Source organism: Exophiala mesophila (genome assembly GCF_000836275.1).
Source record: "Exophiala mesophila strain CBS 40295 unplaced genomic scaffold supercont1.1, whole genome shotgun sequence".
Taxonomy (NCBI): Eukaryota; Fungi; Ascomycota; class Eurotiomycetes; order Chaetothyriales; family Herpotrichiellaceae; genus Exophiala; species Exophiala mesophila.
In genome coordinates this window covers 2,374,889-2,400,800 of record NW_015622504.1, presented here as the reverse complement: position 1 = coordinate 2,400,800, position 25,912 = coordinate 2,374,889, and the positions used below count along the sequence as shown (strand labels likewise).

Sequence of the window (25,912 nt, the reverse complement as noted above, 5' to 3'; positions counted from 1 at the left end):
CTCGATTTCATATTTCTCGCAGAGTATTGTCTAGGGGCGCATGATTGTTAGTTAGATTCGTCCAAGACAGTATTATAAGGGCCGATTATGTCGCACTCACCCCCCGTTCGTTGACTGCACAAACCATATCGTAGTCTTTGACAGAGACCTCATGTGTCCGGGCCGGTGGTCCTCCTATACCAGCATTGTTGCATGCGATGTCCAGACGGCCAAATACTTCCACGCACTGCTCGATCATCACCTTCATGGATGCTTCGCTGGTCACATTTGCTTCCAGCAGCTCAATTTGTGGATATACGTCCTCTTTCTCTATTCTAGCCTTGGTCTGTTCCAACTTGGAGCGATTGAGATCCACCAGAAAGAGTTTTATACATCCATGCAAGGCAAACTGAACCGCGCATGTCTGTCCGATACCTGTTCGAAATGAGCTTTTTTTGTAATGGTGGATTGTTTGTATTTAGATGCGCTCACCGGAGCCTGCACCGGTGATGAGGATCACCGCGCCTCCAAACGAAAGACCATTCTTTCTTTGGGGGGAGGACCCTGTCGGGTCGGCTATGGACGAAGCGCTCAAGAGCTTCGTCAGGCGTTTCAACATTGTAAAGCAGCGGAAGCTTGTTAACAAGTATTTATCGCACTCCTATGGCATTTGCTTGCTTCCTGTTCGACCGAGTTTTATACACCTTAGACGGTACCTAGTAGTTCAGCCAATTTTGGGGCCGTCAACTTCCATTTTGAGAGCCATCTAGTTGACAAGGGTCTCTTCTAGTACTCAACTAGACGCTCTTGAAGCAATAAGATCCAGGAGAAAGTGCCTTCATTTGAGGTCGACCTAGTCTCAATGGGTCCGGAAGGGCCCACCCTACTTAGGCAGGCTTCCCAACGATCAGCAAGGGGCATCCGGAAGAATCCCAGTAGCGAGTAGCGAGACGTGTTGGACACGTACCCAGCCAGGATCATTTTCAGTGCTGCTCTAGACGGACGGCCCAGAATCGATCACCAAGGTTAACACTGACCGATGAGGTGCTCGGCTCGTCTCGCCTATATATTACACAATCCCATCTGGAGAGCTCTGCAGAACATGAACAGCTTTCTGGTCTAAGTACTTAGCTCCAAAATTCCCCTCGCTAAGCCCCACTCCCTGACTCGCTTGCTCTGTCCGGGGTACACCTCAAGCTGACCAGGTACGAACAAGAGGGGCAGAAGTGCTCGCTGTGTTGAACGACACTACATACTAGGAAGATCCTGTGACTCGGAATAACTGACAGCCACACATCTAGATTCCGAGGGTTACTAACCCATTACTTAGAGAACTCATTCTCAGGCCGAGGAACATAGGACATGGCAATTCGACGGCTGCTTTCTCCCTATATCTATTGCCAAACGGCTCATGAACTGTTTGTTCGAATGGCGCAGTCTCCTACGAATAATAAACCCGCAAGAGTATAGAAACTTGATCTCGATCGCACAGACAGCGGACTCAGAAGACCACACACCCAACATCACTGTCAACACAACAATTTATACATCTCAATACTAGACAGGTCCGAGAGATTCAGTGTGCTATCATCGAACACCATGACAGCTAACCCTGGAACTATTGCGCTCCACGTCCTCTACCCCCGCGATGAGACGTCGACCTTCAATCTGGAATACTATCTAAGCACTCATATGGCCCTTGCCGAGAAGGCATGGAAGGAACATGGTCTGTTGACATACAATGTGATCGAAGCGCCCGATCCAAAGTCACCTTACAGCATCGCCACTTTTTTGACATGGGAAGCCCGAGGAGAGAGTGGGATGGACGGCGTCATGGCGGGCTTCGCTAGCGAGTTGGGCAAGGCCCTTGCCGAGGATGTTCCAAACTTTAGCAACCGCACCCCCGCGGTGGTTGTCGGTCCAGTGAAGGCTAGCAACTCAGTCTAAGCATACTCCGTCCTTTGTGTAGGCCGATGGTGCCGAGGCCCCGAAGGTGACAACCCACATCAATTCCAGACCATGAACACAAGTCATTTTGTTGGGTTGGTTGAGTCTGGCATAGATTCACAGAGTATTCATGACGCCTGGTCATCCATCTCGAGCCCGTAGTGGGCAACTGCTAAGGGTATTGAGCATGCATGTTGCATTCGAAGGGGGGCTTTGGGAGGCTAGAAATCAACGTGACTGACAGTGCAAAGGAAAACATTTCTTGAGCCAACTTCAATGTTCTAGACGTTCGTAGTCCAAGGTAAAGGGAATAGCCATTGCTCCATCAAGGCATACAGCTGGAGGCAATCAAATCTCAAACCCAACCAGCCCCCACCAACCGGTCTGGGACAGTATGTTTTGGAGTCGACGTCGTGCTAAACACCAGAAATGAGGTACCCCGGTTGAACGGGCACAGAGGCCATTCCAAGCCTTGGTTAGCTAAGCCCATCGACCGAGGGGGCCCCGCGACAAGCCAGTGCTAAGGGTTCTTTTGGCCCCTCGGCCCCGGCATTTCTTTTTAGCCGCCTAGCTTGCCAACTGGACATAACTTAGAGATGATCGCCAGGGGTACGACTCGCTTTGATTGCTGGTGTGATCTTCTTGAGCACAACGATTCATGCACGAAGTCCATTTCAGCCAGCATGCGATTGTTGACAGATAGATCAGCTTCACGCATGTGGTATTAAGATCTTCAAATATTCCGGCTGCACACTGGGTATTGGACACGCTTTCCTAACGCCGGGATAAAATGCATGGGCATGGTCATTGGGTCGAGGTGAGGTTGTATTTGGGCACAATCCATGCGGAGGCGTTCAAACGACCTTCGCCCTGCTGAGCTCAAAGATTTCCAGCACCTTCGTCGAATCTGAGGCAGAATCCGAGATTGTGGAGATATGCCGATGGGAAATAGGTCAGCAGCGGAATTGATTGCACTGTCTGAGATCTCGAGCTGGTTTTCCACCGGCCAAAATGTGATTGAAGAGTTGAACAGGCGCCATCTCAGCAGGGACTACAGATATACGAGAGGCAAAGATAACTAAGCAAGGTGCAAGAAGCATTCGCTAGCTTTAGAGTTTCCCAATAAGAATGTCGTCGTTGAGTTATTTGCCCTCCTTGTTGTCCTACGGTAGACCAAGAATGGGTAAGACAACCCTCAGCTTCTGACAAATACGAGTGGGAAATGCGAGCCATTGGCATGACAAAGCATAAGCCTATACGCAAACCGCTTCAATGGCAACAAGATGTCCAATCAGTTCCAGCTGGGGATACGCAAGAGGTTGTGCATGGACCGTAGCTTGCAGCTTGTGACATGGATTGCAGGTTTCCGATAGCATTGCGGACGTCGGCGAATTTGTAACTCCCCTCGAGCATTATGTCGGTGTTTGTTATATGTCGTGCTCGCTTCACTATACTCATGAGTGCCAAGTTTGCAGGAATCTCGAACCAAAGACTTGACTGAGAGTGCCATTATTAGTGATATCGACTACTAATGTTATACGCCGACTCAATGCTATAAAAGCGACTGACATCCTTTCTTTGCTAGAGAAAGTTGTTATCAAAGCCTACCATCCCTACTCATCACTTGCCACATCTCTGCCATCCAGCAGGTCTCTCGTGCGAATTTGATTCATCGACTCGCACCAGACGAAACTAAGTCAACATGCCTCTCACTCTTGTTACCGGTGGAAATGGATTCGTTGGAGCGTCGATCGTCTCAACCTTGCTCGCCAAAGGGCACAGCGTCATTCTAGCAGTTCGCAATGCTTCATCCGCAGAAGGACTGGTTTCAGTCCATGCGGACTGGCCACGCGACCGCATAACAATAGCTGTGGTACCAGACTTCACAGTGCCTGGTGTGTTCGATGAGGTTTTCAAATCCAACCCTTCGATCGAGTACGTCGTCCACGTAGCGGCCCCATTACTCGACGACCCGCGAAACACCGACTTTGTTGAGCATTTTGAGAAGCCCAGCGTTGCAGGGAACATTTCTCTCCTTCAGAGCATCAAAACCTTTGGATTGAATGTCAAGGCTGTCAGTGTCACAGGCAGCATCAACTCCATCACTCTGGGTGACCAGGACGATGTCAAAGCACGAGTATTTAGTAACACTGAATGGCTCGCACTGGGCCGCGACGATGCAATCAAGGCACAGAATAGTTATGTGAGATGAGCCATCCCATGTCTGATGGAGCGGGACTGACCTGGACAGATCTCTTATTGTGTGGGCAAAAAGCTTGCTGAAAAGGCCGTGTGGGATTTTATCGAGAGAGAGAAGCCACAGTTTACCGTCACCAACTTCCAGCCTCCTTTGATCTTTGGCCCCATGGAACAGAAAGTCGACAGTGCCGATAAGATCAATTTTAGTACCTCGCAGATTCAATCCATCTTGAACAGCGGCAAGGCCGAGGGCGGCAAAGTTCCAGCAACCATGTTTCCTGGTTATGTGAGTAGCCCCTGATGATTGCATGTCTCTTGTCTAATGGGTTGTAGATCGATGTTCGAGATCTGGCAGACCTACAGGTTCTTGCCCTGACCACGCCTGCGGCTGCCAACCGACGCTTCGTTGTAGGTCATACTATGTTCTTCAATGATTTTGCCGATGCGTTGCGCAAAGTGCCCGAGTTCGCATCTCGAATCGGAGAGAACAATGATGATCGCAGTGTTTTGACGCCGGCAAGGTTTGGTACACAAGAAGTGGATGACGTCTTCCACTACAAGTACAGAAGCTTGGAGGAGACAGCAGTAGACACGGCCAAGAGTATTCTAGCGGTGGAACAGAAGTAGTGGTCATGATTCTGTAGGTGGAGTGGTCTGGGGAAGTTGGAGCTATGAGGATTGGAAGACATGTGTTTTGACGAGCTACGGTTATTAATGACTGCTGCAGCCGAGGGGTCATGTTGATGCCGATTTTTCTTTCAAAACTGGGCATAGGGGGATTTGACAGCATTTGTCCCAAGAGGATGGTGTCTTTCCTAATGTAATGCGAAAATGCTCATTATTCAATATACAGAAAGCGTATGAGTGTTTCAGGTCGATTCAAACCCCTTGCTGGGTTTTACATAATAATAGTAAGGATGGTTCGTACGTGAATGTCAGTGCATTCATTCTGGCGCGTGTTTAAAATGTTGTGGTTAGGGGGTAACGCGAGGGTGACGTGTCTCATCATATTTAGACTCGGTGGCATGTTAAAGTTGCAAGCTTGTGCGCCATTTGCAAAGTCTTCGTGGTCTTGCAAGCATGCCACCCCTATATGCCAGGGTCCAGGGACAGGGGGTGAAGGGGATCAACAGGAACCAAGGGCAAAAAGTCTCCACGCATGTCTTGAATGAGTGGTGGGTGGCGAGATTCAAGCCGGCTAAGCCTCTTGACGAAAGCCTTGATGCTCCGCTTTAGGTAAACAAAGGCAAGTCTTTTTTTGCCTCTTCTTGGATGGGGATTGAGAACCTGAGTACATTTCTTCTGCGCAGTTCCCATCATTTCATGGCCTTTGTTCACTGGAATTTTCACCTGAGCCTGAACCTCATTCATTACTCTATTGTTCACACTCTCATTTGCTGAACGACATTCTTTACCTTGCAACAGCGTTTTCTTTCGTTTACATCATGAAGTCTTCCATCCTTGCACTGTTCGGCTCCTCCTCTGTTGCCCTCGCGGCGGTGCGCGGATTCAATTATGGCTCCCAGGGCCACAGTCATGGCTCTTTCACAGAGCAATTCAAGATCGCTGCGAATCTAGAGGGCGCAAACGATTACACGAGTGCTCGTTTATACACCATGATTCAAGAGGGGACCACAAATACCCCCATTGAGGCGATTCAGGCCGCCATCGACACTAAAACGACGCTTCTATTGGGACTGTGGGCCTCGATTGACGAAGCAGCATTCCAACAGGAAATCACAGCACTTCAAACCTCTATTCAGCAATATGGCTCGGCATTTGCAGACCTGGTGGTCGGTATTTCTGTCGGAAGTGAGGATTTGTATCGAATTTCGCCCATTGGTATCGCAGCGGACAGCGGCTATGGACAGAGTCCCGACGTCTTGGTCAAATATATCGATCAAGTCCGTACCGCTATCCAAGGTACAAGCCTCGCGAGTAAGCCTATCGGCCATGTCGACACATGGAACGTCTATGTCAACTCCTCGAATGCGGCCGTGATCGCTGCCTGCGATTGGATTGGCTTGGATGAATATCCTTACTACCAAACAACCGACGAGAACGAGATTGGTAACGCAAAGACGCTATTCTTTGAAGCATATGACAAAGTTGGGGCGGTCGCTGACGGAAAGCCCATCTGGATCACCGAGGCAGGCTGGCCTGTGTCTGGTCCAACGTCGAACCTTGCCACGGCAAGCGTAAACAATGCTGAGATTTTCTGGCAAGAAGTTGCATGCGAGTTGGAACGCCGGGAAGTCAACACTTGGTGGTACATCCTTGACGATAGTGGTGCATCTCCATCATTTGGTGTCAGTGAGAACGGCAAGCCACTTTATAACCTCGACTGCAGCCAGAGTGCCAGCAACACGACATCATCATCCAGCGTGACTTCTGCGCATTCAACCTCAGCTGGACCAACCGCATCCAGCGGCTCCAGTGTGGTGCCGACTGGCATCACCACAGCGAGTGGAAGCGCCTCATCCATGGCCACTTCCGATGCCACACCGAACCCGACCGGAGCCAGCGCCACTACCTTGCGCACGGGGACATCAACCTCTGGCCAAAGCAGCTCGACCACATCGGCTGAGGGAAGTGCCTTTACCAACGGAGTCGCTCCAAATAACCAACAATCTATGGCGGGAATTGCTATTGGCGCTGTCCTAGCAGCACTGGTGCTGTGAACGATTGTGACCTTGGCTCATCATCATCTCGGCGTTTAATTCGCATTCAATCTGGGTTGGTTTGATGTTACTAGTGCATTGTTCAAGGTATATCAAAATCGATAGAGGTACTACTTGGAGTAGATTACTTCTGGAAACATGGAAATGGCACAAGGCATACTTAGAGATAAAGTGAAATGAAAGCATACATGACCTAACCTGCGACCAACATACCTAGCTACCCACTACCTTATATGGCGAGGGACTGGTGTAGCATGATAGAAATGTCCAAGGGGCAAGAGCCGAGGCCCGTCCGACGTGATGCTCTGAAGTGCTCTCGCAGCTGACATCTTGAGCAACCCTACGCTCCTACCAGGCGTCGCAGGATATGACGTGCTCAGATCCAGCCCCTGGAGAAGATGCCCGGGGCGCGTGTCCCATGCAGGCCCACGCTTACATCAGCGCCTACGATTATTAATTGCATTCAAGCCTCGAAAACCCATGACGAAAGATTGCTTGAATACTACAAGCTTTCCTTGGAGCATGTTGGAAGTACGGATACATTCTCCCTGTCCTTGTTCAGCCCACGAGTCGGCGCAGAATCAACATTAATGACCATGACTGCTACACCGGCGTACCAGTTCTTCGTCTCGAGCGGGATCCCTCAGCCTGCGGATGAACGCATGCGAAGTCATGCAATCAAAGCTGCACTTCGGATGCGAAAGCAAGGCTTTGGTGACGCAGAGGGTGGACTGGCAGGCAGATCATCCGCAAGTTCGAATCTCACCCTTCGTTCTCATGCACAGTTGAAAGGCCGATTTCGCGCAGTACCAAGTCCTACTCCAAAAGCCGCTCCAGCACAGTTCTTGAACTCGTCCAAAAAAGGTCTTGTTGGGGTCGATGTGCAGTCGAGATGGCAGGATTCCACCAACATCACCCAAAGTCTGGACGGGTATCAGCAACTATCGACTACGCGTCACAGAGAATCCATACAGAACAGCATCGAGAAAGCAAAGTTGGATCCTTTCGATAGTCTGCCGGTGGAGAACAATTGGCGCGTTAATCTTCTCCTCAAGCACTGTATGAATTTGTCAACTCTCAATTTGTTAGATCATGCCCTGAAGTACTTTTGTTTTCCATAGTCTTGACAGGCTTCAGCCTGAACCTGACCACAGTCGATCCCCAACGCAGCTGGTTCTCATACGCTCTGACAGATCCTCTGATCATGCACACAACGCTTGCGCTGTCTGGGGCGGAAAGACTTTCAAGCAGCATGGTCGTGGACCACAATCTCAGAGAAGAAGTCGTACGACAAAAGCTCGAGGCCATCAGCATTATCAAATCTCATCTTGACGGGCAAACCCTCGTTCAGTCCATCATTGCAGGTGTTGCCACCCTGGCCAACGTCGCCGTAAGTCCAGGCCCGCCTTCAACTGGCACCTCGACAACGACCGTTGCATGCTACATTAGTCTCTAACGCCTCTCAGTGTTTCGAAGGAGCTTTCTCCGAGGCTGATCTGCACATGAAAGCTGTCAGACAGGTGATTGATGCCGGAGGGGGTGTAGAGATGATTCAAGACAACTTCCTGATATCTCGCGCGGTCATATGGTAGGGCACGGCAAGATGATTAAGCGGAGCCGTTAAACTGATTTAACCAGGACCGATCTCCAGACAGCGAGCGCACTTGGTCGAGCACCATACTTCCCTTTGCTTCACGCTCATAGCCAGACCCAACTTCCACTGGATCTCTTGGGGAATGTGCCGCGCATCAAGCTTGATGCGGTCGAGCAGGTCGTCGGGGACGCAGACACTGTTGAAGTCTTTGCCTTTTTACGCCAAGCCATCTGGGCTCGTGATACAAACAAGAGCCCTCATGTCATTCGCATCCTTATGAACACAGCCGATTGGAAGATATCCGAGTGTCTGTTAGGAGGAGTGTCTAAGAATCCTCGGACCTCGCTTGAAGTCGCTCTGCTTTTGGGGGCACAAGTCTTTTTGTATGCTGTTTTACGAAAAGTCCCGCCAGCCGGCAAACTACTTCAGACCCTACTGGCGCGGTTGGAACTGCATCTGAAAAGTTTCGCGCCTAATCTGGAATCGTCTGTCGAGATTCACGCATGGTTGTGGCTCCTTTTTGTGGGATTCGTGGTTGAATCTTCGAATCCACAAGTACGATCAAACAAGTTTGCATTACAGCTAGAAGTTTTCTGCCGATCAACTGCGATCTTGGACAGGGGCTTCATGGTTCAAACGCTCAAGGATTTTCTTTGGGCAGAAGCTGTATGTATCGAACCCTTAGAAGGTTTTTTGGACCTTTTGCCAGCATCACGGAACAGCATCAGGGGGCGATGACACCATCCTTGTCGCCGTTAGTCCTTCTAACCGGATTCAAGGGCTTGAAGCTGGCATCGTCCAGGCGGAGGTCTGCTGACATCTCCAGTGAATGTCTGAGCATGAGCTGACTAGATCATGACAACCATATCTGTACTGTCATTGTTCTAGAACCAATTCCACAGGAATCAACAAACAGCTAGCCACCTTTGATGAATTGCTCTACCCTTCATTGTGTTAGTCCTGATGACAGCATCGGTTTTGCACCTCTCTAGCCTCCGAGGCGACAAAAACACGTTCACCTCGTCTGCTGAAACTTCTTTCGGCCTTGTGCTGAAGTCGTCCTCCAGAGAAACGAACCAATGGAGAGTTTCTTCTAACCCCTGCCCCAAATTAGAAGTCGTATGCCAATAGAGGAGCTGAATAATGAGATGAGGGGGTTTCAATCAGACACGGACACTGTCATACGTACGCAGTGTCACGTGTATTTCCCTTTCTAGAAAGATGTTTGATGGCCAGGGAGGGCGTTTGACACGAGGACAACCCTGTTTCCTCGTGTCCCATCATCCAACTCAATTGCTTGACCTTGACCTAAAAATCTCTCAGACGAAGAGACTCCAAGATTCTGCTACTGCTTCACCACTCACGCTTATTAACGACAGTTGAGTAAACAACCATTTATAGTAGTAGTAAAAAAACCACCAAGGTTTCTAGAATGCTTATGGGAGCATCAGCTTGTTCAACCAGAATTGCCGCCATAGGAGAGGTAGAAACACGCAGAACATTACAAATGCGGTGCTGCGGAGGTCCGCCAACCTCAAAAGCCAGCCATTCAGGGCAGCATCGAATGTGTATATATGGCATGCGATATCTGGGGCCAAGCACTGAACAGTCAATTCAATCCAATTCAATCCAGTACCATCCCGTTCGATTCAACTCAGAACCAGATCCTCATTTCATCATCTTCTCCGTTATTCTCAAAATCACACACATCATTCCTCATGGCCGGCAACAATGAACTCGTCCTCCTCACAGGAGCCACAGGATTTCTTGGCTTCAATACCCTCGTCGGTCTGCTCAAGAGTGGCTATCATGTCCGCATTGCTGTTCGCTCCGAGCAAAAGCTGCAGAAGGTTCTCGCGACTCCTTCCATCAAGACCTTGAAGCCAACGGAGCAGCAACTGTCTTGGATCATTGTTCCAGACTTTACAGTTGCTGGCGCATATGATGAGGCTGTCAAAGGCGTCAAGTACATCATCCACGCTGCCTCGCCGATTCCAACATTTGGCGAGGGGACTGCGCCAGAGCAATCGCAGTATGAGGAATACTTCATCAAGCCCGCAGTGGCTGGAGCAGTTGGGATCCTTGAGAGCGCCAAAAAGGCATCAACAGTTAAGCGAGTGGTCATCACAAGCTCGATCGTCGCTATCGTTCCATTCCGATATTACCTCGGAGAAATTGACGACAGGGTCTTCAATGCCGAAGATCGCATCCCTGTTGCCGAAGGGCCTTACGGCTTCGAGTTCGAAGCATACTCTGCCAGCAAGGCGGCAGCTTTGAACGCGACTGAAGAGTTCATCAAGCGAGAACAGCCTGGGTTTGACCTCATCTCCGTCATCCCCGGCTGGATCTTCGGCCGCGATGAGCTCGTCACCGACATCAAGAGCCTCACAGTCGGATCCACAAACTCAGTTCTCGCCGGGCTGTTGGTAGGGGGCAAGAACGAAATGGGATACAACGGTAACTCGGTCCTGGGAGAGGACGCAGCCAAAGTCCACGTCCTCGCACTTGACCCCAAGATCCAAGGCAATCAAGCATTCATCACCTCTCTCGGTTTCGAATGGGAGTCGGCGCTTGATATTCTCAAGAAACACTTCCCTGAGGCTGTTGCCGATGGTCGGTTCAAGGTCGACGGCAAGCAACCAACTGTCAAGATCAACATCGATTCTTCGAAAACGGAGGAGACGTTCAACTTCAAGCTGGCACCTTATGAGACGCAGGTCAAACAAGTGGCCTCTCAATACTTGGAGTTGCTAGCATAGATTAGAGTATCACGGTCTCTTGTTTGGATAGATTTCTTCATATCGTTGTAGTATCCTGAATGATGTATCGCATGTCAATTTCCATCAGCATGTCTGTCGTTGCTTGACTTTCTTCATTTCATTCATCAGCAAGGGTCAATTCTTTTTTGCCTGATTAAGATCGTTTAGCGCATATTCAGAGGGTCTGAAAATCTGAAATTGCTTCACCGTACGGAGGGAGCTCCATCATCAGACTCCATTCGTCCATCTTCGCATCGAAGACGTTGGGCATGCAGGCGAACTGGCAGATTGTGTCAGCAAAGAAACTCCGCGTGAACGAATGGGACGCCTCGAGCCATAGTGGGGAGATCAGGAACCCTGTGGCTTAAGCTTTTGGGGCATTTCTTGAGGTGTCTGAGGAGCTTAAATCGCAGGTGTACAGGGTTGATTCTAGTATAAGATTTGCCATTCCAACTCACCAGTTGACGTCAAGATCACAAGAGAGTTGCAATGAAATACCTATTCATAAAATGATAACCGATGATCAGGTGCGACATGAAAGAGCCATTCAATGGGATATCGAGTCCTTTCGATCAGCCCTTGAACACCTGGGCGTATATCCGCGGGCCCGAACCATCCCCTCGGCCGAAGAAACTGAGCTTGGCGGTTTGAGCTCCCACATAGCTTCATTGTTCCTAAGTCTCCTTAATGTCTTAGCTTACTCAGGTGTTCGACCACTTGATATCACCCGTCTACTGTAATATACCATATGCCGGAACAATCTAGAGGCCTTTTCATCAAGGGCAAGTGTCATTTGTGCATTGGCGGGCACCCATGTCCCTAGCTCAAACTCATGGCCGAGCTCGACGCGCTGGCGTTGGCAAGTCAAGAAACGGTTGCTTGACCTGCAAGTATGTGGTGGACTTGTTGCCCTAGATGTCCACAAGACTAACAGCCCCCAGAATTCGACGTGTCAAATGTGATGAGACAAAACCTCATTGTCGAAGGTGCACAGAGTCTGGTCGCAAGTGTGAAGGGCCAGTGTCTAATCGAATTGTGTTCGTCGAGGGGCAGTCCATCCCCTCCAGTCGTTCCAGCACCCCACAGCTCGAGTTATCTCCTTTCGCTCCGCAACACAGCGAAAGTGAGCGCCGCGCATTCCACTATTACTTAAATCACGCGGCGCCGATATTCGCAGGGGCTATCGATGGCGTCTTTTGGGAAGACCTGGTTCCCCGGCTGGCCTCGACGTACGACTTTGTTTGGGACGTTTCTGTCTGCTTGAGCATTTTCGTTGAGCACGTCCCATATATTCCGATTCCAGACGAGCACGAGTCGCATTGTGTCAATGATGCACTTAGCCGGGAGCATCGGCGTGCCCTAAGACTGTACAGCAGAGCCATCGCGAGTGTCCGCAAGCTTGTGAATTCTGGCCAGGTCGATGAGTCGCTCATCGTCTTGAGCTACATATTGTTCTCGTCGGTCGAGTTTCAACAACAGCATGTTCGCACAGGGCTCGAGCTCCTGAAAACGTGCTGCAGTATTCTGACTCAAAATCTGACAAGACCTTTTCGGCAGTTGACATCCTCTTTGGCTCTTGATGTTCATCAAGTGGTCGGACCGTTTATCTTGAAGAAGGGCCTTTACACTACAATTTTGGGACAGGGTTCGCCGACCACCGATGAACAGCTTGTGGCCGTAGCAAAACCGCCTACCACACTTACCTTGGAGGACGCAAGACAAGATCTCCCACAACTGAAGAATCAGTGCTTCGAATTAGTCAGGGTCGCAGAAATTGTCGCTGTAGTCGAAGATGAGCACCCTTTCAAAGTTAACTTTACTTTGCAGCGTGAGGCAGTCCTAGCCAGATTGAGGGAGTGGAAATCGGCTTTTCACGCTTCGCTGGGAAACTCTCCAGTGCCTGGGACGAGAGAGGGTCGACTACATTCGTACCTTTGCATGTATTGGTCATTGTGCTACATCTCTTTGGGTGCATGTGGAAGTCCTCTCCAGGGAGCCTTTGATGCGTATATGGGAGACTTTGTTGAACTTACTGAGCAGGCCGCGGTGTACCTGAAATGCACCATTCAATCCACTGACAGTGAACAAGAGGACATTTTCAGCCCTGGAGTTGTCCCAGCATTATATTTCTGTGCGCTCAAATGTCGCCATCCTACAACTAGACGACGAGCGCTTCGCCTGCTTCGCCAGGCTCCTGCGGAACACAATGATTGGGGTCTCATCGCACCAGACCTTGTTGCTGCAAAAGCAATTTCTGTTGAAGAAGGAGGACACCTTCCGGACGCTGCCTCCTTGGAAACGGACGAGATTGTCTTGCCTCCAGAAGACCGTCGATTTGCCCATGTCAGTGTCGTGGGACAATTGGCACCGGGCTGTCAACAACGCCGAGCACTTGAACTCAGCAGGTTCGAAATCCAGCGTGACGGCTCGAGACGACTGTTCAATGAGCACGTTTGGTTGGACGATGAGGAGCAGATTTGGCCTGATGATGAATACGAGCGCCTGGGCATTCCCATGGGGCTGTGAGCGCTTGGCCGGGGACCAAGTCTCTCGGAGCAAGATCTAGTGAAACCCTGTATACCTATCTAGAGACAAAAACTGCAGCTTCTCGAATTAGAGATTCTGGAAAATGCCAAAATTCCAACTTTTATGATACAATGCAGGGCGCCTTGCGAGTTTCTGGAAGGATAAAATTAATGCTTGCGGATCAGAGTTTTTCGAATGTTGGAACCTTCTTCTGCCGCATTGATGCCATTGCGACGGGGATATCGGTTGTGTTGACTGCCGCTCCGTTCCACACAGCAGTGTATCTCAAACCTGATGAGCGGTCAGTGTGTTATTCCTACACCGAGAACATTGAGAATGTGCAGGGCTCAAGAATCCTACCTGTCATAATGTCATGGTCACGAGACCAATCCAAAAAGTTCTTGGTCCCTTGGACAGCTACAGGGCTTTTGCTTGCCATTATTTTGGCAAGCCTGAGAGCTTCCGACATTGCCTCGGCCTTGGTCTGAAAGACACTGTTGACAAAGCCAACGCGCAAAGCCTCTTGAGCACCGAAATTCCTCGCGGTCAGAGAGACTTCCTTGACCCAGGCATAGGAACCAACGATCTTTGGCAGACGTGTGAGACTTCCAATGTCTGCAGCAAGTCCAATGTCGACTTCTTTGACCGCAAAGGTGACATTAGAAGTGCAGACTCTCAAGTCTGCACAGCAGGCGATGTCGACGGCTAGACCAATAGAAACGCCATGCAAAACGCATATCACGGCTGGGGTCGAATTAATTTCAAGTTGCCCTTGATGCTGCGACGAGTAGTCTACTCACGTTTTTCGCACCGCTCAATGCTTGAGATACAGTCTTGGAACTCATATGCAAACCTCCTCACACGAGCAGCATATCGAGCAGCATCGGCTTTGTCCTTGGAATCCGGGTTGAAAAAGGACCCAGGTGTAGCCGCATAATCAACATCGAGACCGGCACAAAAGGCCTTGTCGCCGCTCCCGGAGAAGACGATGGATCTGACCGCAGCATCATCTGACAGGTTCTCAAACACACGGCGTATCTCAAGCCACATCCTTTTAGTGCACGTTAGCTATTGCACACTAGTTGGGTTGTATATCACTTGCGGTTCCGAGAATGCATTGAGCTTCTCAGCACGGTTGATCTCGACATGGGCGACCCATTTCTCCGGGCTCGAGACGTTGAAATACTGATACTGTGGAAATGACATGATGGGATACGTGAAATATAGGTATGAATTGGCCGTCGAGTGAATACTAGGGATGATCCAGCGAAAAGATGAAAATAATTAATTACTTTAGTTCATAATCGACATCATACGGGTATGCCTCGGCATTTTTGACGCGACAAGGCGCCCGACAAGGAGACATTCACTTGATCACGTGTTTCTCGTCGGCTGGGAGATTCTCCGAGGCACATCGAAGCAGCTGAGGCGTCGCATGTGATATTCCACGATCAAAATTAATATTGTGACATCCAATTCTGGATCACTCTACCTTGGCAGATGTGCTTCAGTGAATGATGTCTTCATCAAATGCACGCATCACGTACGCTCGCCATTCACTATCGCTCAGGTTGGCGGGTTTCGAACATTGATTGAGAAGAGAGGATTAGAACTTTGTTCGCACGATAGAAGAGATATTAAATGTCCGAGTATTCATGTAACAAGAGTTCTGTTAAGTGTGAACGCCTGTGGGCATGCATGCGAATCATTGGAGCTTTCCCACTCGGACGGAATCGTCAACACCGCGGTCGATGTCTGCTTGGGCCTTGTCGTTGGTGTCCTCGCTCCCTTCTTCTACACTTCTACCAGTTTGCGTGTCCTCTGTGCCCACCAAGACCGATGGGGCATAAGGAAGATCGTCTTCATACTTACGATTGTCTGGCAGGAAGACATCAAACCAGCGAGGGATGACCAGGCCCACGACGACGAGTAGCATAACAATATGGCCAACACAGAATCCGAAGATGTGGAGAGGATCATTCATGACACTCCCAAAGGTAGGATATGCGAAGCTAGTGAGGATGGCCAGGATCGGAGCTGAGACGTATCGAAGCACAGGGGTCCAAAAGCTCGGCAAGGGCCAATTGTTGTTGATGGCCACCGTCACGTTGAGATCGCGTGTCAGCTGATTACCCTAGGATCAACGTTAGCACCAAGACATAGCGCTGTTGCGAGCGAGAGTTTCCCTACCGAGTAGAAAGCCAGCCACCACCATCGGCGCACCATGTGATTTCGGCCCCAGATCCCCGGAGTTTCGGCGTCTGGTGTCTTGCTGATGAAAACAGCGATAAGTGTGCCGCAGATGAAAAGACCAAAGCCCACCCCAGCAGCTGCTGAAGGGTTGTGAGTGGTTTGTCCGACAATCAAGCCAATGATCTGTCCGCCGAAATAGCCAAAGTTATACGTGAGGAATGCGGGCCATCCGGTCTGACCAACCACGTCCTTGTGTCGATAGATCGAAGTGCTGAAGACGCACTCGGACCATGCAACGAAAAATAGGGACATAAAGTTGGTCCACATGTCAACCGCATCCAGTAGCCAGAACCCAAACTCGGTACAGTACATGAGTGATATAAGGCAGGACACCACCACAGCCACTGAAGAGACCAAAGAACGCGAAAGTTTGTGGCCCCATGCCGAATCCTTCACAAGGGTGATGATGGCTTCCATCAATGCAAAAGCCGAGCTAGTACCCAAGAGCATGACCGTGAAGAAGAAGAGGACTGACCAGAACTGGGCGCCAGGCATCTGTGCAAGGGCTGCTGGATATGTGACAAAGCCGATGGAAAAGGTTGACTGTCGATTTTCCGGGCTCGGGAAAAGGCCGATATTGCCAATGACACCAAAGACGGAAAAGGCGACCAGAACCTCGTAGAGCGAGTTGCAGACAGCGATGATAACGGCGTCCTGAACAGCATTGGCATACTTTGGTTTATAGGATGCATATGCGGTAAAGTAGCCCATGGCGACGCCAATGGAGAAGAAAATGTGGCCACATGCGGCTTGCCAGATATCCCCGCGGCCAAGTTGATCACCGTTCCAAGTCCCAATATACAAACGAATACCATCCCACGCATTGGGCAGTGATGCTCCACGTCCGATGAGAATGATTGCCGTGACAACGGGAAGGCCCATGGTGAAGTAGACAACTCTTCCCAGAAGGCCAACGCCTCGAAACATGCAGAGCCACACAATAAACCAGGTAAAAACCACCCAGCCCGCGGTCTCTCCGACCATACCAGTCTGGGGATAGGAGATCCAACCACCATCTTCGGGAACGACTGGATCTCCATTGGCCACAACGTCACCGAGGTAGAACTCCTGCAGTCTCCCTTCCCAGGGCAACGGGCTGCGGAATGAATGTCTGAAGTACTGCATGACCCAGCCGAGCAATGGGACATAGTAAAGGACGATACAGTAGCCAGTGTAAACAATGGCCAGACCCGCGCCTTTAGCACGCTTGCTAATGTGGTCGTATGCGACAACGGTGCCACCACGGTAAGCCTGACCGATAGTAATTTCCAGCCACAAGATGGGGATTCCGAGGAAGACAAGGGCCATCAAATATGGTATAAACCATTGAGCACCATGGTTGTTGAACACCTGGCCTGGGTAGCGAAGGATGTTACCCAAACCAACAGCACCACCCATTGATGCCAGCACGAACGAAGTCCTTGAACCCCATTCGGCTCTTCCATCGGCGCCCTTTTGCGCCGGGGGCGCGATCATTCGACCAATCCGCTTCAATTTGTCCATGATGCTCTGGTTGGTATGAGAAGACGAAGTTGTATCAAAGGTCGAATGTGCAGAGGCGTCGTAGGATGATAAAAGTACGACGAGATATGGCCGGCGCAGGACACCAGAGTTTGGTAAACGATGGCCATTTCAGTCTTCTTATGACTGCCGCACCATGTATGGTCGGTGTTTGCGTCCAAGACACCAAGACATCTGGCGAAGGATGATGATGTTACATTCCAAAGTCCCTGGTCATGGATCATCTTGCGTGTTTCCACAAATAGTGGGCTCTGGTTATCTCTTGTCAGTCCTTTTGGTTGTGTCACACACTAACCCGGGGTAATCTTGTTGTCCTTGACTCCGTTTCCCAATACCTGTACTCCATTGCCCACGCCGAGCGCAAGCGACTTACCGTCTTACAGTAGTCTGTAGACTCCCAAGCAACGACAAAGCGTGGGTGGGCATTTACTATCTCGTTCCTGATAAGGGTATCATGCGAGCTTCCAAGCCATGACGACACCTCTAAACAACCTTGCCAAACAGCCTGACCTAGATACCAAATCAATATCTTCGATTTGCTGTAGTGGCCTCGGCGTCTGTCAGGCCATGACATCTCCGTTCGAAGACGGTCGGAGTCTTGGAGGAGACCAAAGCCCCGCGTATGGCCTGAAGAGTTCTGATCAAGTTTGCCCAGAGCCTTGGCCATCCTCTGAATGATACGACCGCCGAGAGGATGCCACTCCAACCCCGGATTGGATATCACGTGTTGACGATTTTCCTCCACTTCCCGCTTCCCAGTGCAACCCAAGAGCTTGACTGTTGCGAATTAAGGGGGCGACATTGAGGCCCCTTCGGGCTATCATTGATCTAACGACACACGACAATGGGGACAGCAGTGCCTAAAACTTGGCTCTAAAGTCGACTGACCACTGTGTCAGCAGATCTACATATGGAAGCCTGTCAGCCAGTCCATTATGTGGCACCGGCCTACCTTTGCTAGATAAGGACCCTTTGAAAAGAACCTTGTCGTGCCAAGGCGTGGCTTGCCAGGATCCCTTGGTGAAGGTGGAGTGTACCTATCTATTCTTGACAACTCGTGGGCGTAGTGCTTCAGAACACATGGGATATGCCACCAACTAGGAGCTGCTTCATGCCCAGACCCAAGTTTGCAGTAGTAGGGGTATGCGATTTTGAGCAACGAAAAGAAAATGTCCCCATGATCTCGCGTCAAATTATGTCAAAAGCAAGTTGACTGATCGCCGGAGAAAGCCTGTCCTCCTTTATGAAACCCCAAATGCTGCTCGGTCGAGTCCCGAGTTCCGCTTGATCAAGGAGCCTAGGAGATGTAGAACTGTTGTACCCTAACCAACTCGTACTTGTCGTGTGGCCACATTTAGCCCATTGTAATGGCTTGGTGGTTTTCCCTCGGCTTGTTACGTACTTTCTTCTTCGACGAATGATGCTGAAACCACGCCGCATCGCCGCATCGCCGCATCGCCGCATCCGCTGACCATCCTTGGCCCTGGTTTCAATTACCAATATCATTGCGTCGCGATCCTATCATCTTGAGGGACCAGCATCTGAGAGATCCTGACCTATCGGCGACTTTTAGTCGCAACTGCTCCCGGAGCCAAAGGTCAACACGAATGGGAGTTCTAAAGTTTCGATAATGTCAGTAGCGATGAATCGCCAACTCTCCCAAGCCTCCTGCTACGGTCAATGATCTTGTTGTCAAAGATTCATTCCAAAATCGAAGAAGTATTCCATCTCTGGGAAGGCACCCAGGATCTCAATGTTGTCCATCGTGCCCACAGAAGGTACATCATCGCGACGGCTTTCCACAAATGTCGAGAACATGTTGCGGGCGGTCTGGGGCAGTTCTCTCGACACATCGAAAGGGGCTTCGTTGAGTGCCATCAATCCTCGGTCATTACCCTCAAGCTCTCTCTTCTTGACCGACTTGACTGACGCAGCGACAAGTTTAGCGATTTCGGCAGCAGTGTAGTGCAGGTTGCCAACCTCTTGTAGCACAGTCAGGCAAATATCAAGCTGGGCGAGGCTTTTGGACCGAGCCGACTCGCACGTCGAGCGGGCATCGAGCAAATGGACACTGACCGCAGCACAGATAGTCGCCAAGGAGAGTGCAGGAATGACTGGTGTCAATCCAAGCTCGCTCAGTTTGCGATGGATCATCGTCATGTCGTCTGCTGCACGCCTCATGCTTCTCGCATGAAGCTGGTGTTTGCATAGCTCATCGTCTGCGCCCCATCCTCCTTCTGTTGTGATTGACTCTGTCCATCGACGTGCCGGGATTTCCGGTTTGTGCAGCATGATCATGGCCATCAGGTACGACAGATTCAAAAATGAAATGGTGAGTTGAACTTCCGAGTCTAACGAACCCTCCAGACCTTGGTTCCACCACATTTTGATCGGTAGTTGATGCCGCCAATCCTGAAGCTCGGCATCTAGTTGCCAGACCTTTTGATCTCGTGAGTTCGCAGACCGTCCGTAGCTTGGACTCGAGTGCATGAATCGGAGTATCTCGTGGACAATGATCGCTAGCTTTGCCCGTTGAATGATAGCTATCTGGACAAGTTCGGAAGCAGTCGAACCCTCACCATCGAGATAGTCACTTGATGAAACTGGAACGGCAGAAAAATCCTTGAAGTTGAGTTCTGGTATGGCATGTGTCACGAGTCTTGGATGCTTTCCCATGGCGATACAAACGTCTGCTTCTTTGATGACGATGCTCCACCAAATCCTCCTTCGCAATCTGTCCGAATTTGTAGTTGGAGTCTCTGCTGCAGACTTGTGAAGGCTCAAGGAATAAGCGTGCGACAGTGCAAGTCCAGTCCAGTAGTAACCATCCTTTCGATCGTTCTTGCTGGCCCAACTGACAAAAAGAAGCGCGGCTTGACAGATGCAAACGCGATCAACTTCAACATCCATATCCATCAATGCCTGATCCAATGTCAGTCTGGATTAGAATAGGGCTGAAAATCTTCAATGCGTACCTTAGCCTTACAATAAAAGGCATTTCTTGCTTCACATTTTGATGTGTAGCCATACTTCTTAAGAGTCAGGTGATCAACTGCCGCCAGACCAGCTCCCATTAAGGCGTAATATAGCAGCAGAGGTATGGGCTTTCTCGCACGCCCAAGTGCCACATCGGATATATGGTTGATGTTCACAATTGGTAAAAATGGATAGCCAAATTCCAGAAATTTCAGTAAGACTTCTCTCTGAAAGGGAGCTGGTGGGAATGTGAAACACTGCTTCGCGGTCAGGTACTGGTTTTGTTCCGCTGTCAAGTCTTTAGGCAACTCTTGGATGAAACTGGGTAGTCCGCCCGACGTTCCATCAAATGTGTCGCCGCTTGCTTCGAGAACTTGTTTGCCTGAGCGTAGGAACGAGGTGAGGTCCAAGTCGGGAATCAGCTGCGCATGGATCGTCGAAGCTATAGTGTCACCCGGGCTTGAGGAGATTGAGGCTTTTCTGGCTACTGAAGACGCAGTCGATGCGACATTGCCTGGTGATAGTTCCGATCCGGGAGTCGGATATGACTGAACTGAAGTGGGTGGGCTTTTCCCTTGGCCTCTTCTGCAAGTCTCGACTTGAGCTAGCGGTTGCAAGGTGGAACGATGTCTGAACATACCTTCGTCGTCTAGACTCGACTATTTCGCAATTGATTCCATCGAGGCGGCAATTGGTGCATGTTTTTCCTTTGATGGCAAGGATATCGCAGCGGACTTTCCGCCGTCGACATTCCAGACATGCTGCTGAGGAGCGCTTTTTCGGAGCACGACTCGAGACGAACTTCAAGGTTGGCATTACAGTATCACAGTCCATAACTACTTCCAGCTTATAAGAGGCATTCCATCTTTGTCGACTGAACAAGGAGAAGTAGCGCAAATCAATGTCATCAGCTTTAAGGGTGTTATGGCAGGTTTGTCGACAACTTTTGACTGTCTTCCAAGCTTACCTTGGGGCGCTCAAGCAAATCTTCCATCATCATAAGTTGGGGTCCTCCCCACACTATGTCGAGTAATACGAATGACGTTGAAGGGGAGAGGGGATGCTCATCAAGAACTACCTCGTACCCTCGGCTATCCAGTTTCGTCAAATCTGAACATTGCGGGGAGAATTTCTTGTTAACCCTGGTATTGCGGGGCTTCCTCTACTACATCATTCAAGACCATCAATTTGTCAGAACCGTTGCTGTGGAAAAGGGATGCCACTGATGAGGATGTTTTCGTGCTTGGATGATTAACAGGCCAGAATTCCATCATGTTACAAAGCGACGGTGGATAAGCCGCCAGTCACGACCTACTCCAGTATCCCTACGAACTCATCAGGTCGTGGCCTCCGAACAATGGTGCCATCCTTCCTTTTGGTTTGAACGCCCCCGATGCTTCCACTGGTTTTGAACCCAAAATATCCTTTCACTCTGTCAGAGCAAACATCGAGCACTTCGTCCTTGAGAGACAGTGAATAGTTCTCTTGTTGTCTCATCCATGGCCTCGTGAAAAACACCAACAGGACTGGACGCTCGCTGCCACTGTCCTCGGGCATCTTGTTAGCTCCTGTAGCATGCCACAGTCTGCTCTCGAATACCATGCAAGTTCCGGCTGGGCCGGCCGCGGCTACGGTATCCACAGGATCGTATGGATCGTCAGGCGCCCAGTTCCCCTTGTGGCTTCCAGGCATAACCAGGGTCCCACCATTCTCTTCAGTCACATCCTCTAAGAAGTACATCAAGTTCATTCCAACAGCAACCGATCTTATTGGAGGTTGAATGGTGATTTGATCTGTGTGCATATGCATCGGAGTATTGCCTGGGCGAGCAATGTTCGCTGTATATGAGAACAGGATAGCATCGTCGCCTAAGAAGTCGGGCACCATATCATCAATGGTTTTATTCTTCTCGAGCAAGTCGATGAATTCCTGTCCTTTATTTGGTAGGCACCAAACCCTCTGGTTGGGCTTCTTCTCTCCGCCATCGAAAAAGCCGTGGCCAGCTTTGGCCTCACCTTTCGCCTGATCCATCAGTCTTTTCCGCAAGGACTTGACTTCTTCTGGAGTTAGAGCATTCTTGACGAATCCATAACCCCAAACATCAAGGTCACGCTTTACTTGTTCAATGTCTTCCGTAGGTTTTGGCAGATCATTAAGATCAAGTCGACTGAGCTTAGGATGAACGGCATTAAACGGTGTCAAGGAATCGACGAGTTTAATCCCTGTTCTTGTAGGTCCTTTCTGCATAAAGATGTGTCCCCAGTTCAAGGCATACCGTGCATCCATCAACCCGTCAGCGAATCGTTTGATCATGACCGCAGTGATATATATCTCAGCATCGAGGTCATCAGTGGAGACCGAGCCAACTTTTGATAGCGTTGCAGGGGATTTTCGTGCATCGATGAGCAAGGCAGGGTGATTTGGAGCGATTGTCAGCAGCAACTTTGCTGCGACCAGAGACATATCGTCAAGTTTGGATGAGATAACCTTGACCGCATAGTCATATTCTCGCTGAGGAACTTCCTTATTGAATCTCTCGAGGTTGACATGCCCAGTGAGGTCAGCAACCTTGCCTCCGATCTTAAACTTGGACACTTGTTCAGTCATAGTGACCGTTGATTGCGACATGGTGCAAGGAAAGTCGGTTTGACCGTATTCAACAGTGCTGAGAATCAGAACGAGTTCAGAGATTCAACGTTCCTCGTCGAAGAAGACTGGTTTTAATGAGCTCTATAACAATACTCGTCAACTAAGTACTTACCGAGGTGGCTTGGCCTCCAACTATGATGCAGTTGGGGATTCGGTTAACCCGCTACGGACGAACGAACTCCTTAAGTGATGCCCCATATTATCCCCATGATTCCTGCTAGAAACCTAGGAGTTTATGAGCCGTCAGCTACATTGATGCCTCGGTCTGAGTAGCCGATGTATGACAGGCCAAACTGGACGAACCGTAGGAGTGATGGCATATGGATGTTACAGGGTCACACCATTGGAGCTGGCTTCAACCTCCATTCTGGGTGAGCTTCATCTAAACTTAGAATGCCTGCCCCCTTATGAAGATGCCAATGGAGAAGACATTAGAGATGCAACATATTGGACATCCACGCAAAAGATCTAGAATCGTCATGAGAGTTATCCTTCGGCGAGAGCATGCATGTATTCAGCTATACTAATAATTCCTATCTCCACGATCCTATACCTTTGTCGCATATTGTTTGCTTAGATAATTGTATCCAATATCTCCAATGCGAGCAGTATTCGCTACTGCCCCCAAGCCAAGCCACTCTTTCATCTCATCGCTCAAAGTGTCCTGCAACTCAAGCGGCAGTTTGGAGGTCCAATTGACCTGCTGTCTCAGAAATGATGCAGTGTAGTAGCCAAAGAGTAATGCCCTGTCCTGATCTTTGGTGATGTTGGAACCGGAGGTATGCCAGACCCTGCCGTCCATTAAAATGATACTGCCCGCTTTTGCTTCGAAAGGCCTGAGGAGTTTGTCTGCATTATCAGGTACATCAGCACGAGTTGTGTATTTGTTGGACCCGGGAATAAACAGGGTGGCTCCATTATCGGCATAGACATCTGTCAAACACCATATCACATTAAGAGCCCATGTTCCCATCCATGGTTCCGGCACCACGATGCTCTGGTCGCTGTGCAAGGCCATCGACTGACTCCCAGGACGTGCAATGTTGGCAGTAAAGTTTGAAATCAGAAAGTTGTCGCCTAAAACGAAGCGGACCATTTCGATAGCGGTGGGGTGGCTGATCAAGTCTCTGAAAATCTTGTCAAGCTCCAAGAGAAAGAAGACTCGAACATTGGAACTGTTTGGATCAAGCCGTGGCATATATGTCTGGTCGCCTCTCGTTTCAGCTGCTTCTTTGGCCTTCCATAAGCGATGCAAGGCAGCTTGACTTTCTTCTTTGGAGAGCACGTTTGGAATGACTGCCCATCCTTCTTCGTATAGATGCTGCTTTACTTCGGTGAGGGAGTCCTCGCCGACAGAACCCATGTTGGTTTCTCAGTATAGATTGTTGCGTTGGAACGTTTACACTCAAGTGTGCATCTGGCCCTTTTTCAGTAAAAACTAACAGGATTTAGCCTCTGATACATAACAAGCGCACGGTACTAAAATAGATGGATGTCCCTTAGTATTGACAGCCGAAGTGTGAGGAGGCATCCTCGGCTAACTGTATTTGCAAGTTCAACATCACTCATGCCGAGGAGTGATGACACCAAGTACAACGCGACCATATGAGAATGACCATTCCATAGCGACCCAGAAGGATGGAGAGGCGAGATAAACAATTTATCGAGTTGAGATACAAGCCAATCAGATTATAACCCACCCTGGCCTGACGAGTCTGACTATCTTGAGACAGTCAAAAGCATGAGTTGTAGAACAAATCGCTGAGAAAATGATTGCCTGTGCTCGACTTGGCGGATTTCCCCAAAAGTACATCCCGGACTTACATTTTCACTCCGCGGGGGAGGGGCAGAGGGGCACTTAGATCAGCCACTGTGGTGGATTCAAGCCCGTACTCCGTGAGGTGGTGATTGACTTTGGGGAAAACGATCGATCTTCATTTCGATCATTTCTTCATACATGGCTAAAGAATAGTAGTCTGGGATCAGCTCATTGTACTGACTGCAGTACGGATGTCTCGGCCCTTGTGTGTTCATGTCTCCCGTTGATTGTCCGTGAGATGTACATTCAGCGACCAGTATGTCACAAGCGAGTCGAAATGTGACGCAACAAAGACTAGGCATTTGTCTCGAGGCGCATAGTCCATAGCGAGGCCTTACACGAATGGTGGCTAAACTTCCCGAGTAGGCAGCCTTCCACGGGCCATAAGAGACATGCCTGCATCCTGCGATAAATGTGTATTGGATCGGCTACGAAGTGCAAGATCTATGATTTCAATGTCATTGATCATACGTTCGACTCGAGGAGATTTTCGATGGAGTCATATTTGCCGACAAATGGTGTCAACATCGCTTCAGGACCTTTGGAGCGTTGTTTGTCTAGCATGGATCTACCTTGTATTCGATCTCGCAGAAATCGAACGCAGCTACGAGATAGACACCATGTGCACCTCAAAATGGTTGTACAGTACATCATACACTGGTCTGGAGTTGATGTCATCGTAGACAGCTATCCATAATGGAACTAGCATCGTGCGCTACGAACCTTCATTTGAAGTCGACATCCAGTTGTGGTACACGGATGAACAGCAAGCGTAGGAAATGCCGTGGGCGGGATGAAAGTGGCTCAGAGATGGTCAACAATGGCGAGCTCAGAAACGAATGGCACTCTCGAGTTTGAATAGCTATGATACCCAGGTAGGCAAGGTCGATGGAGCCACGACTCGACGAGCTTGCCACAGCCCATCAAGCAAGCCCAAGACCACTTGGCAAGCATGGCAAGGTATGTTGCGACACAAATGCTTACACAAGCCATGAGGGGAATCGAACAG

At 49.8% G+C, this 25,912-nt stretch overlaps 7 protein-coding genes across 7 annotated transcripts; 6 read left to right on the top strand and 1 right to left on the bottom strand.

Moving 5' to 3' along the window:
* Window positions 1-1,578: 1,578 nt before the first annotated feature.
* On the top strand, window positions 1,579-1,926 carry PV10_00770 (uncharacterized protein; the record flags this gene model as incomplete). The annotated part of the gene is made up of 1 exon (XM_016364885.1): window positions 1,579-1,926. The coding sequence occupies one exon, from the start codon at window positions 1,579-1,581 to the stop codon at window positions 1,924-1,926; it is 348 nt and encodes a 115-aa protein (XP_016228534.1).
* Window positions 1,927-3,383: 1,457 nt separating this feature from the next.
* PV10_00769 (uncharacterized protein) lies at window positions 3,384-4,900 on the top strand. The gene is made up of 3 exons (XM_016364884.1): window positions 3,384-4,129; window positions 4,178-4,411; window positions 4,459-4,900. The coding sequence occupies exons 1-3, from the start codon at window positions 3,629-3,631 to the stop codon at window positions 4,750-4,752; spliced, it is 1,029 nt and encodes a 342-aa protein (XP_016228533.1). The 5' UTR covers window positions 3,384-3,628; the 3' UTR covers window positions 4,753-4,900.
* Window positions 4,901-5,570: 670 nt separating this feature from the next.
* PV10_00768 (uncharacterized protein) lies at window positions 5,571-6,806 on the top strand (the record flags this gene model as incomplete). Its single annotated transcript, XM_016364883.1, has 1 exon — window positions 5,571-6,806. The coding sequence occupies one exon, from the start codon at window positions 5,571-5,573 to the stop codon at window positions 6,804-6,806; it is 1,236 nt and encodes a 411-aa protein (XP_016228532.1).
* Window positions 6,807-7,402: 596 nt separating this feature from the next.
* On the top strand, window positions 7,403-9,217 carry PV10_00767 (uncharacterized protein; the record flags this gene model as incomplete). The annotated part of the gene is made up of 5 exons (XM_016364882.1): window positions 7,403-7,865; window positions 7,928-8,196; window positions 8,273-8,394; window positions 8,445-9,066; window positions 9,110-9,217. 5 exons carry the CDS (start codon window positions 7,403-7,405, stop codon window positions 9,215-9,217), a joined length of 1,584 nt encoding a protein of 527 aa, XP_016228531.1.
* Window positions 9,218-10,118: 901 nt separating this feature from the next.
* PV10_00766 (uncharacterized protein) lies at window positions 10,119-11,159 on the top strand (the record flags this gene model as incomplete). The annotated part of the gene is made up of 1 exon (XM_016364881.1): window positions 10,119-11,159. One exon carries the CDS (start codon window positions 10,119-10,121, stop codon window positions 11,157-11,159), a length of 1,041 nt encoding a protein of 346 aa, XP_016228530.1.
* An 813-nt stretch (window positions 11,160-11,972) lies between these two features.
* Window positions 11,973-13,708, top strand: PV10_00765 (uncharacterized protein; the record flags this gene model as incomplete). The annotated part of the gene is made up of 2 exons (XM_016364880.1): window positions 11,973-12,049; window positions 12,101-13,708. 2 exons carry the CDS (start codon window positions 11,973-11,975, stop codon window positions 13,683-13,685), a joined length of 1,662 nt encoding a protein of 553 aa, XP_016228529.1. The 3' UTR covers window positions 13,686-13,708.
* Window positions 13,692-14,925, bottom strand: PV10_00764 (uncharacterized protein). Its single transcript, XM_016364879.1, has 4 exons — window positions 14,788-14,925; window positions 14,486-14,736; window positions 14,046-14,429; window positions 13,692-13,976 (listed from the first exon to the last, which is right to left on the bottom strand). Exons 1-4 carry the CDS (start codon window positions 14,889-14,891, stop codon window positions 13,867-13,869), a joined length of 849 nt encoding a protein of 282 aa, XP_016228528.1. The 5' UTR covers window positions 14,892-14,925; the 3' UTR covers window positions 13,692-13,866.
* Between the last annotated feature and the right edge of the window lie 10,987 nt (window positions 14,926-25,912).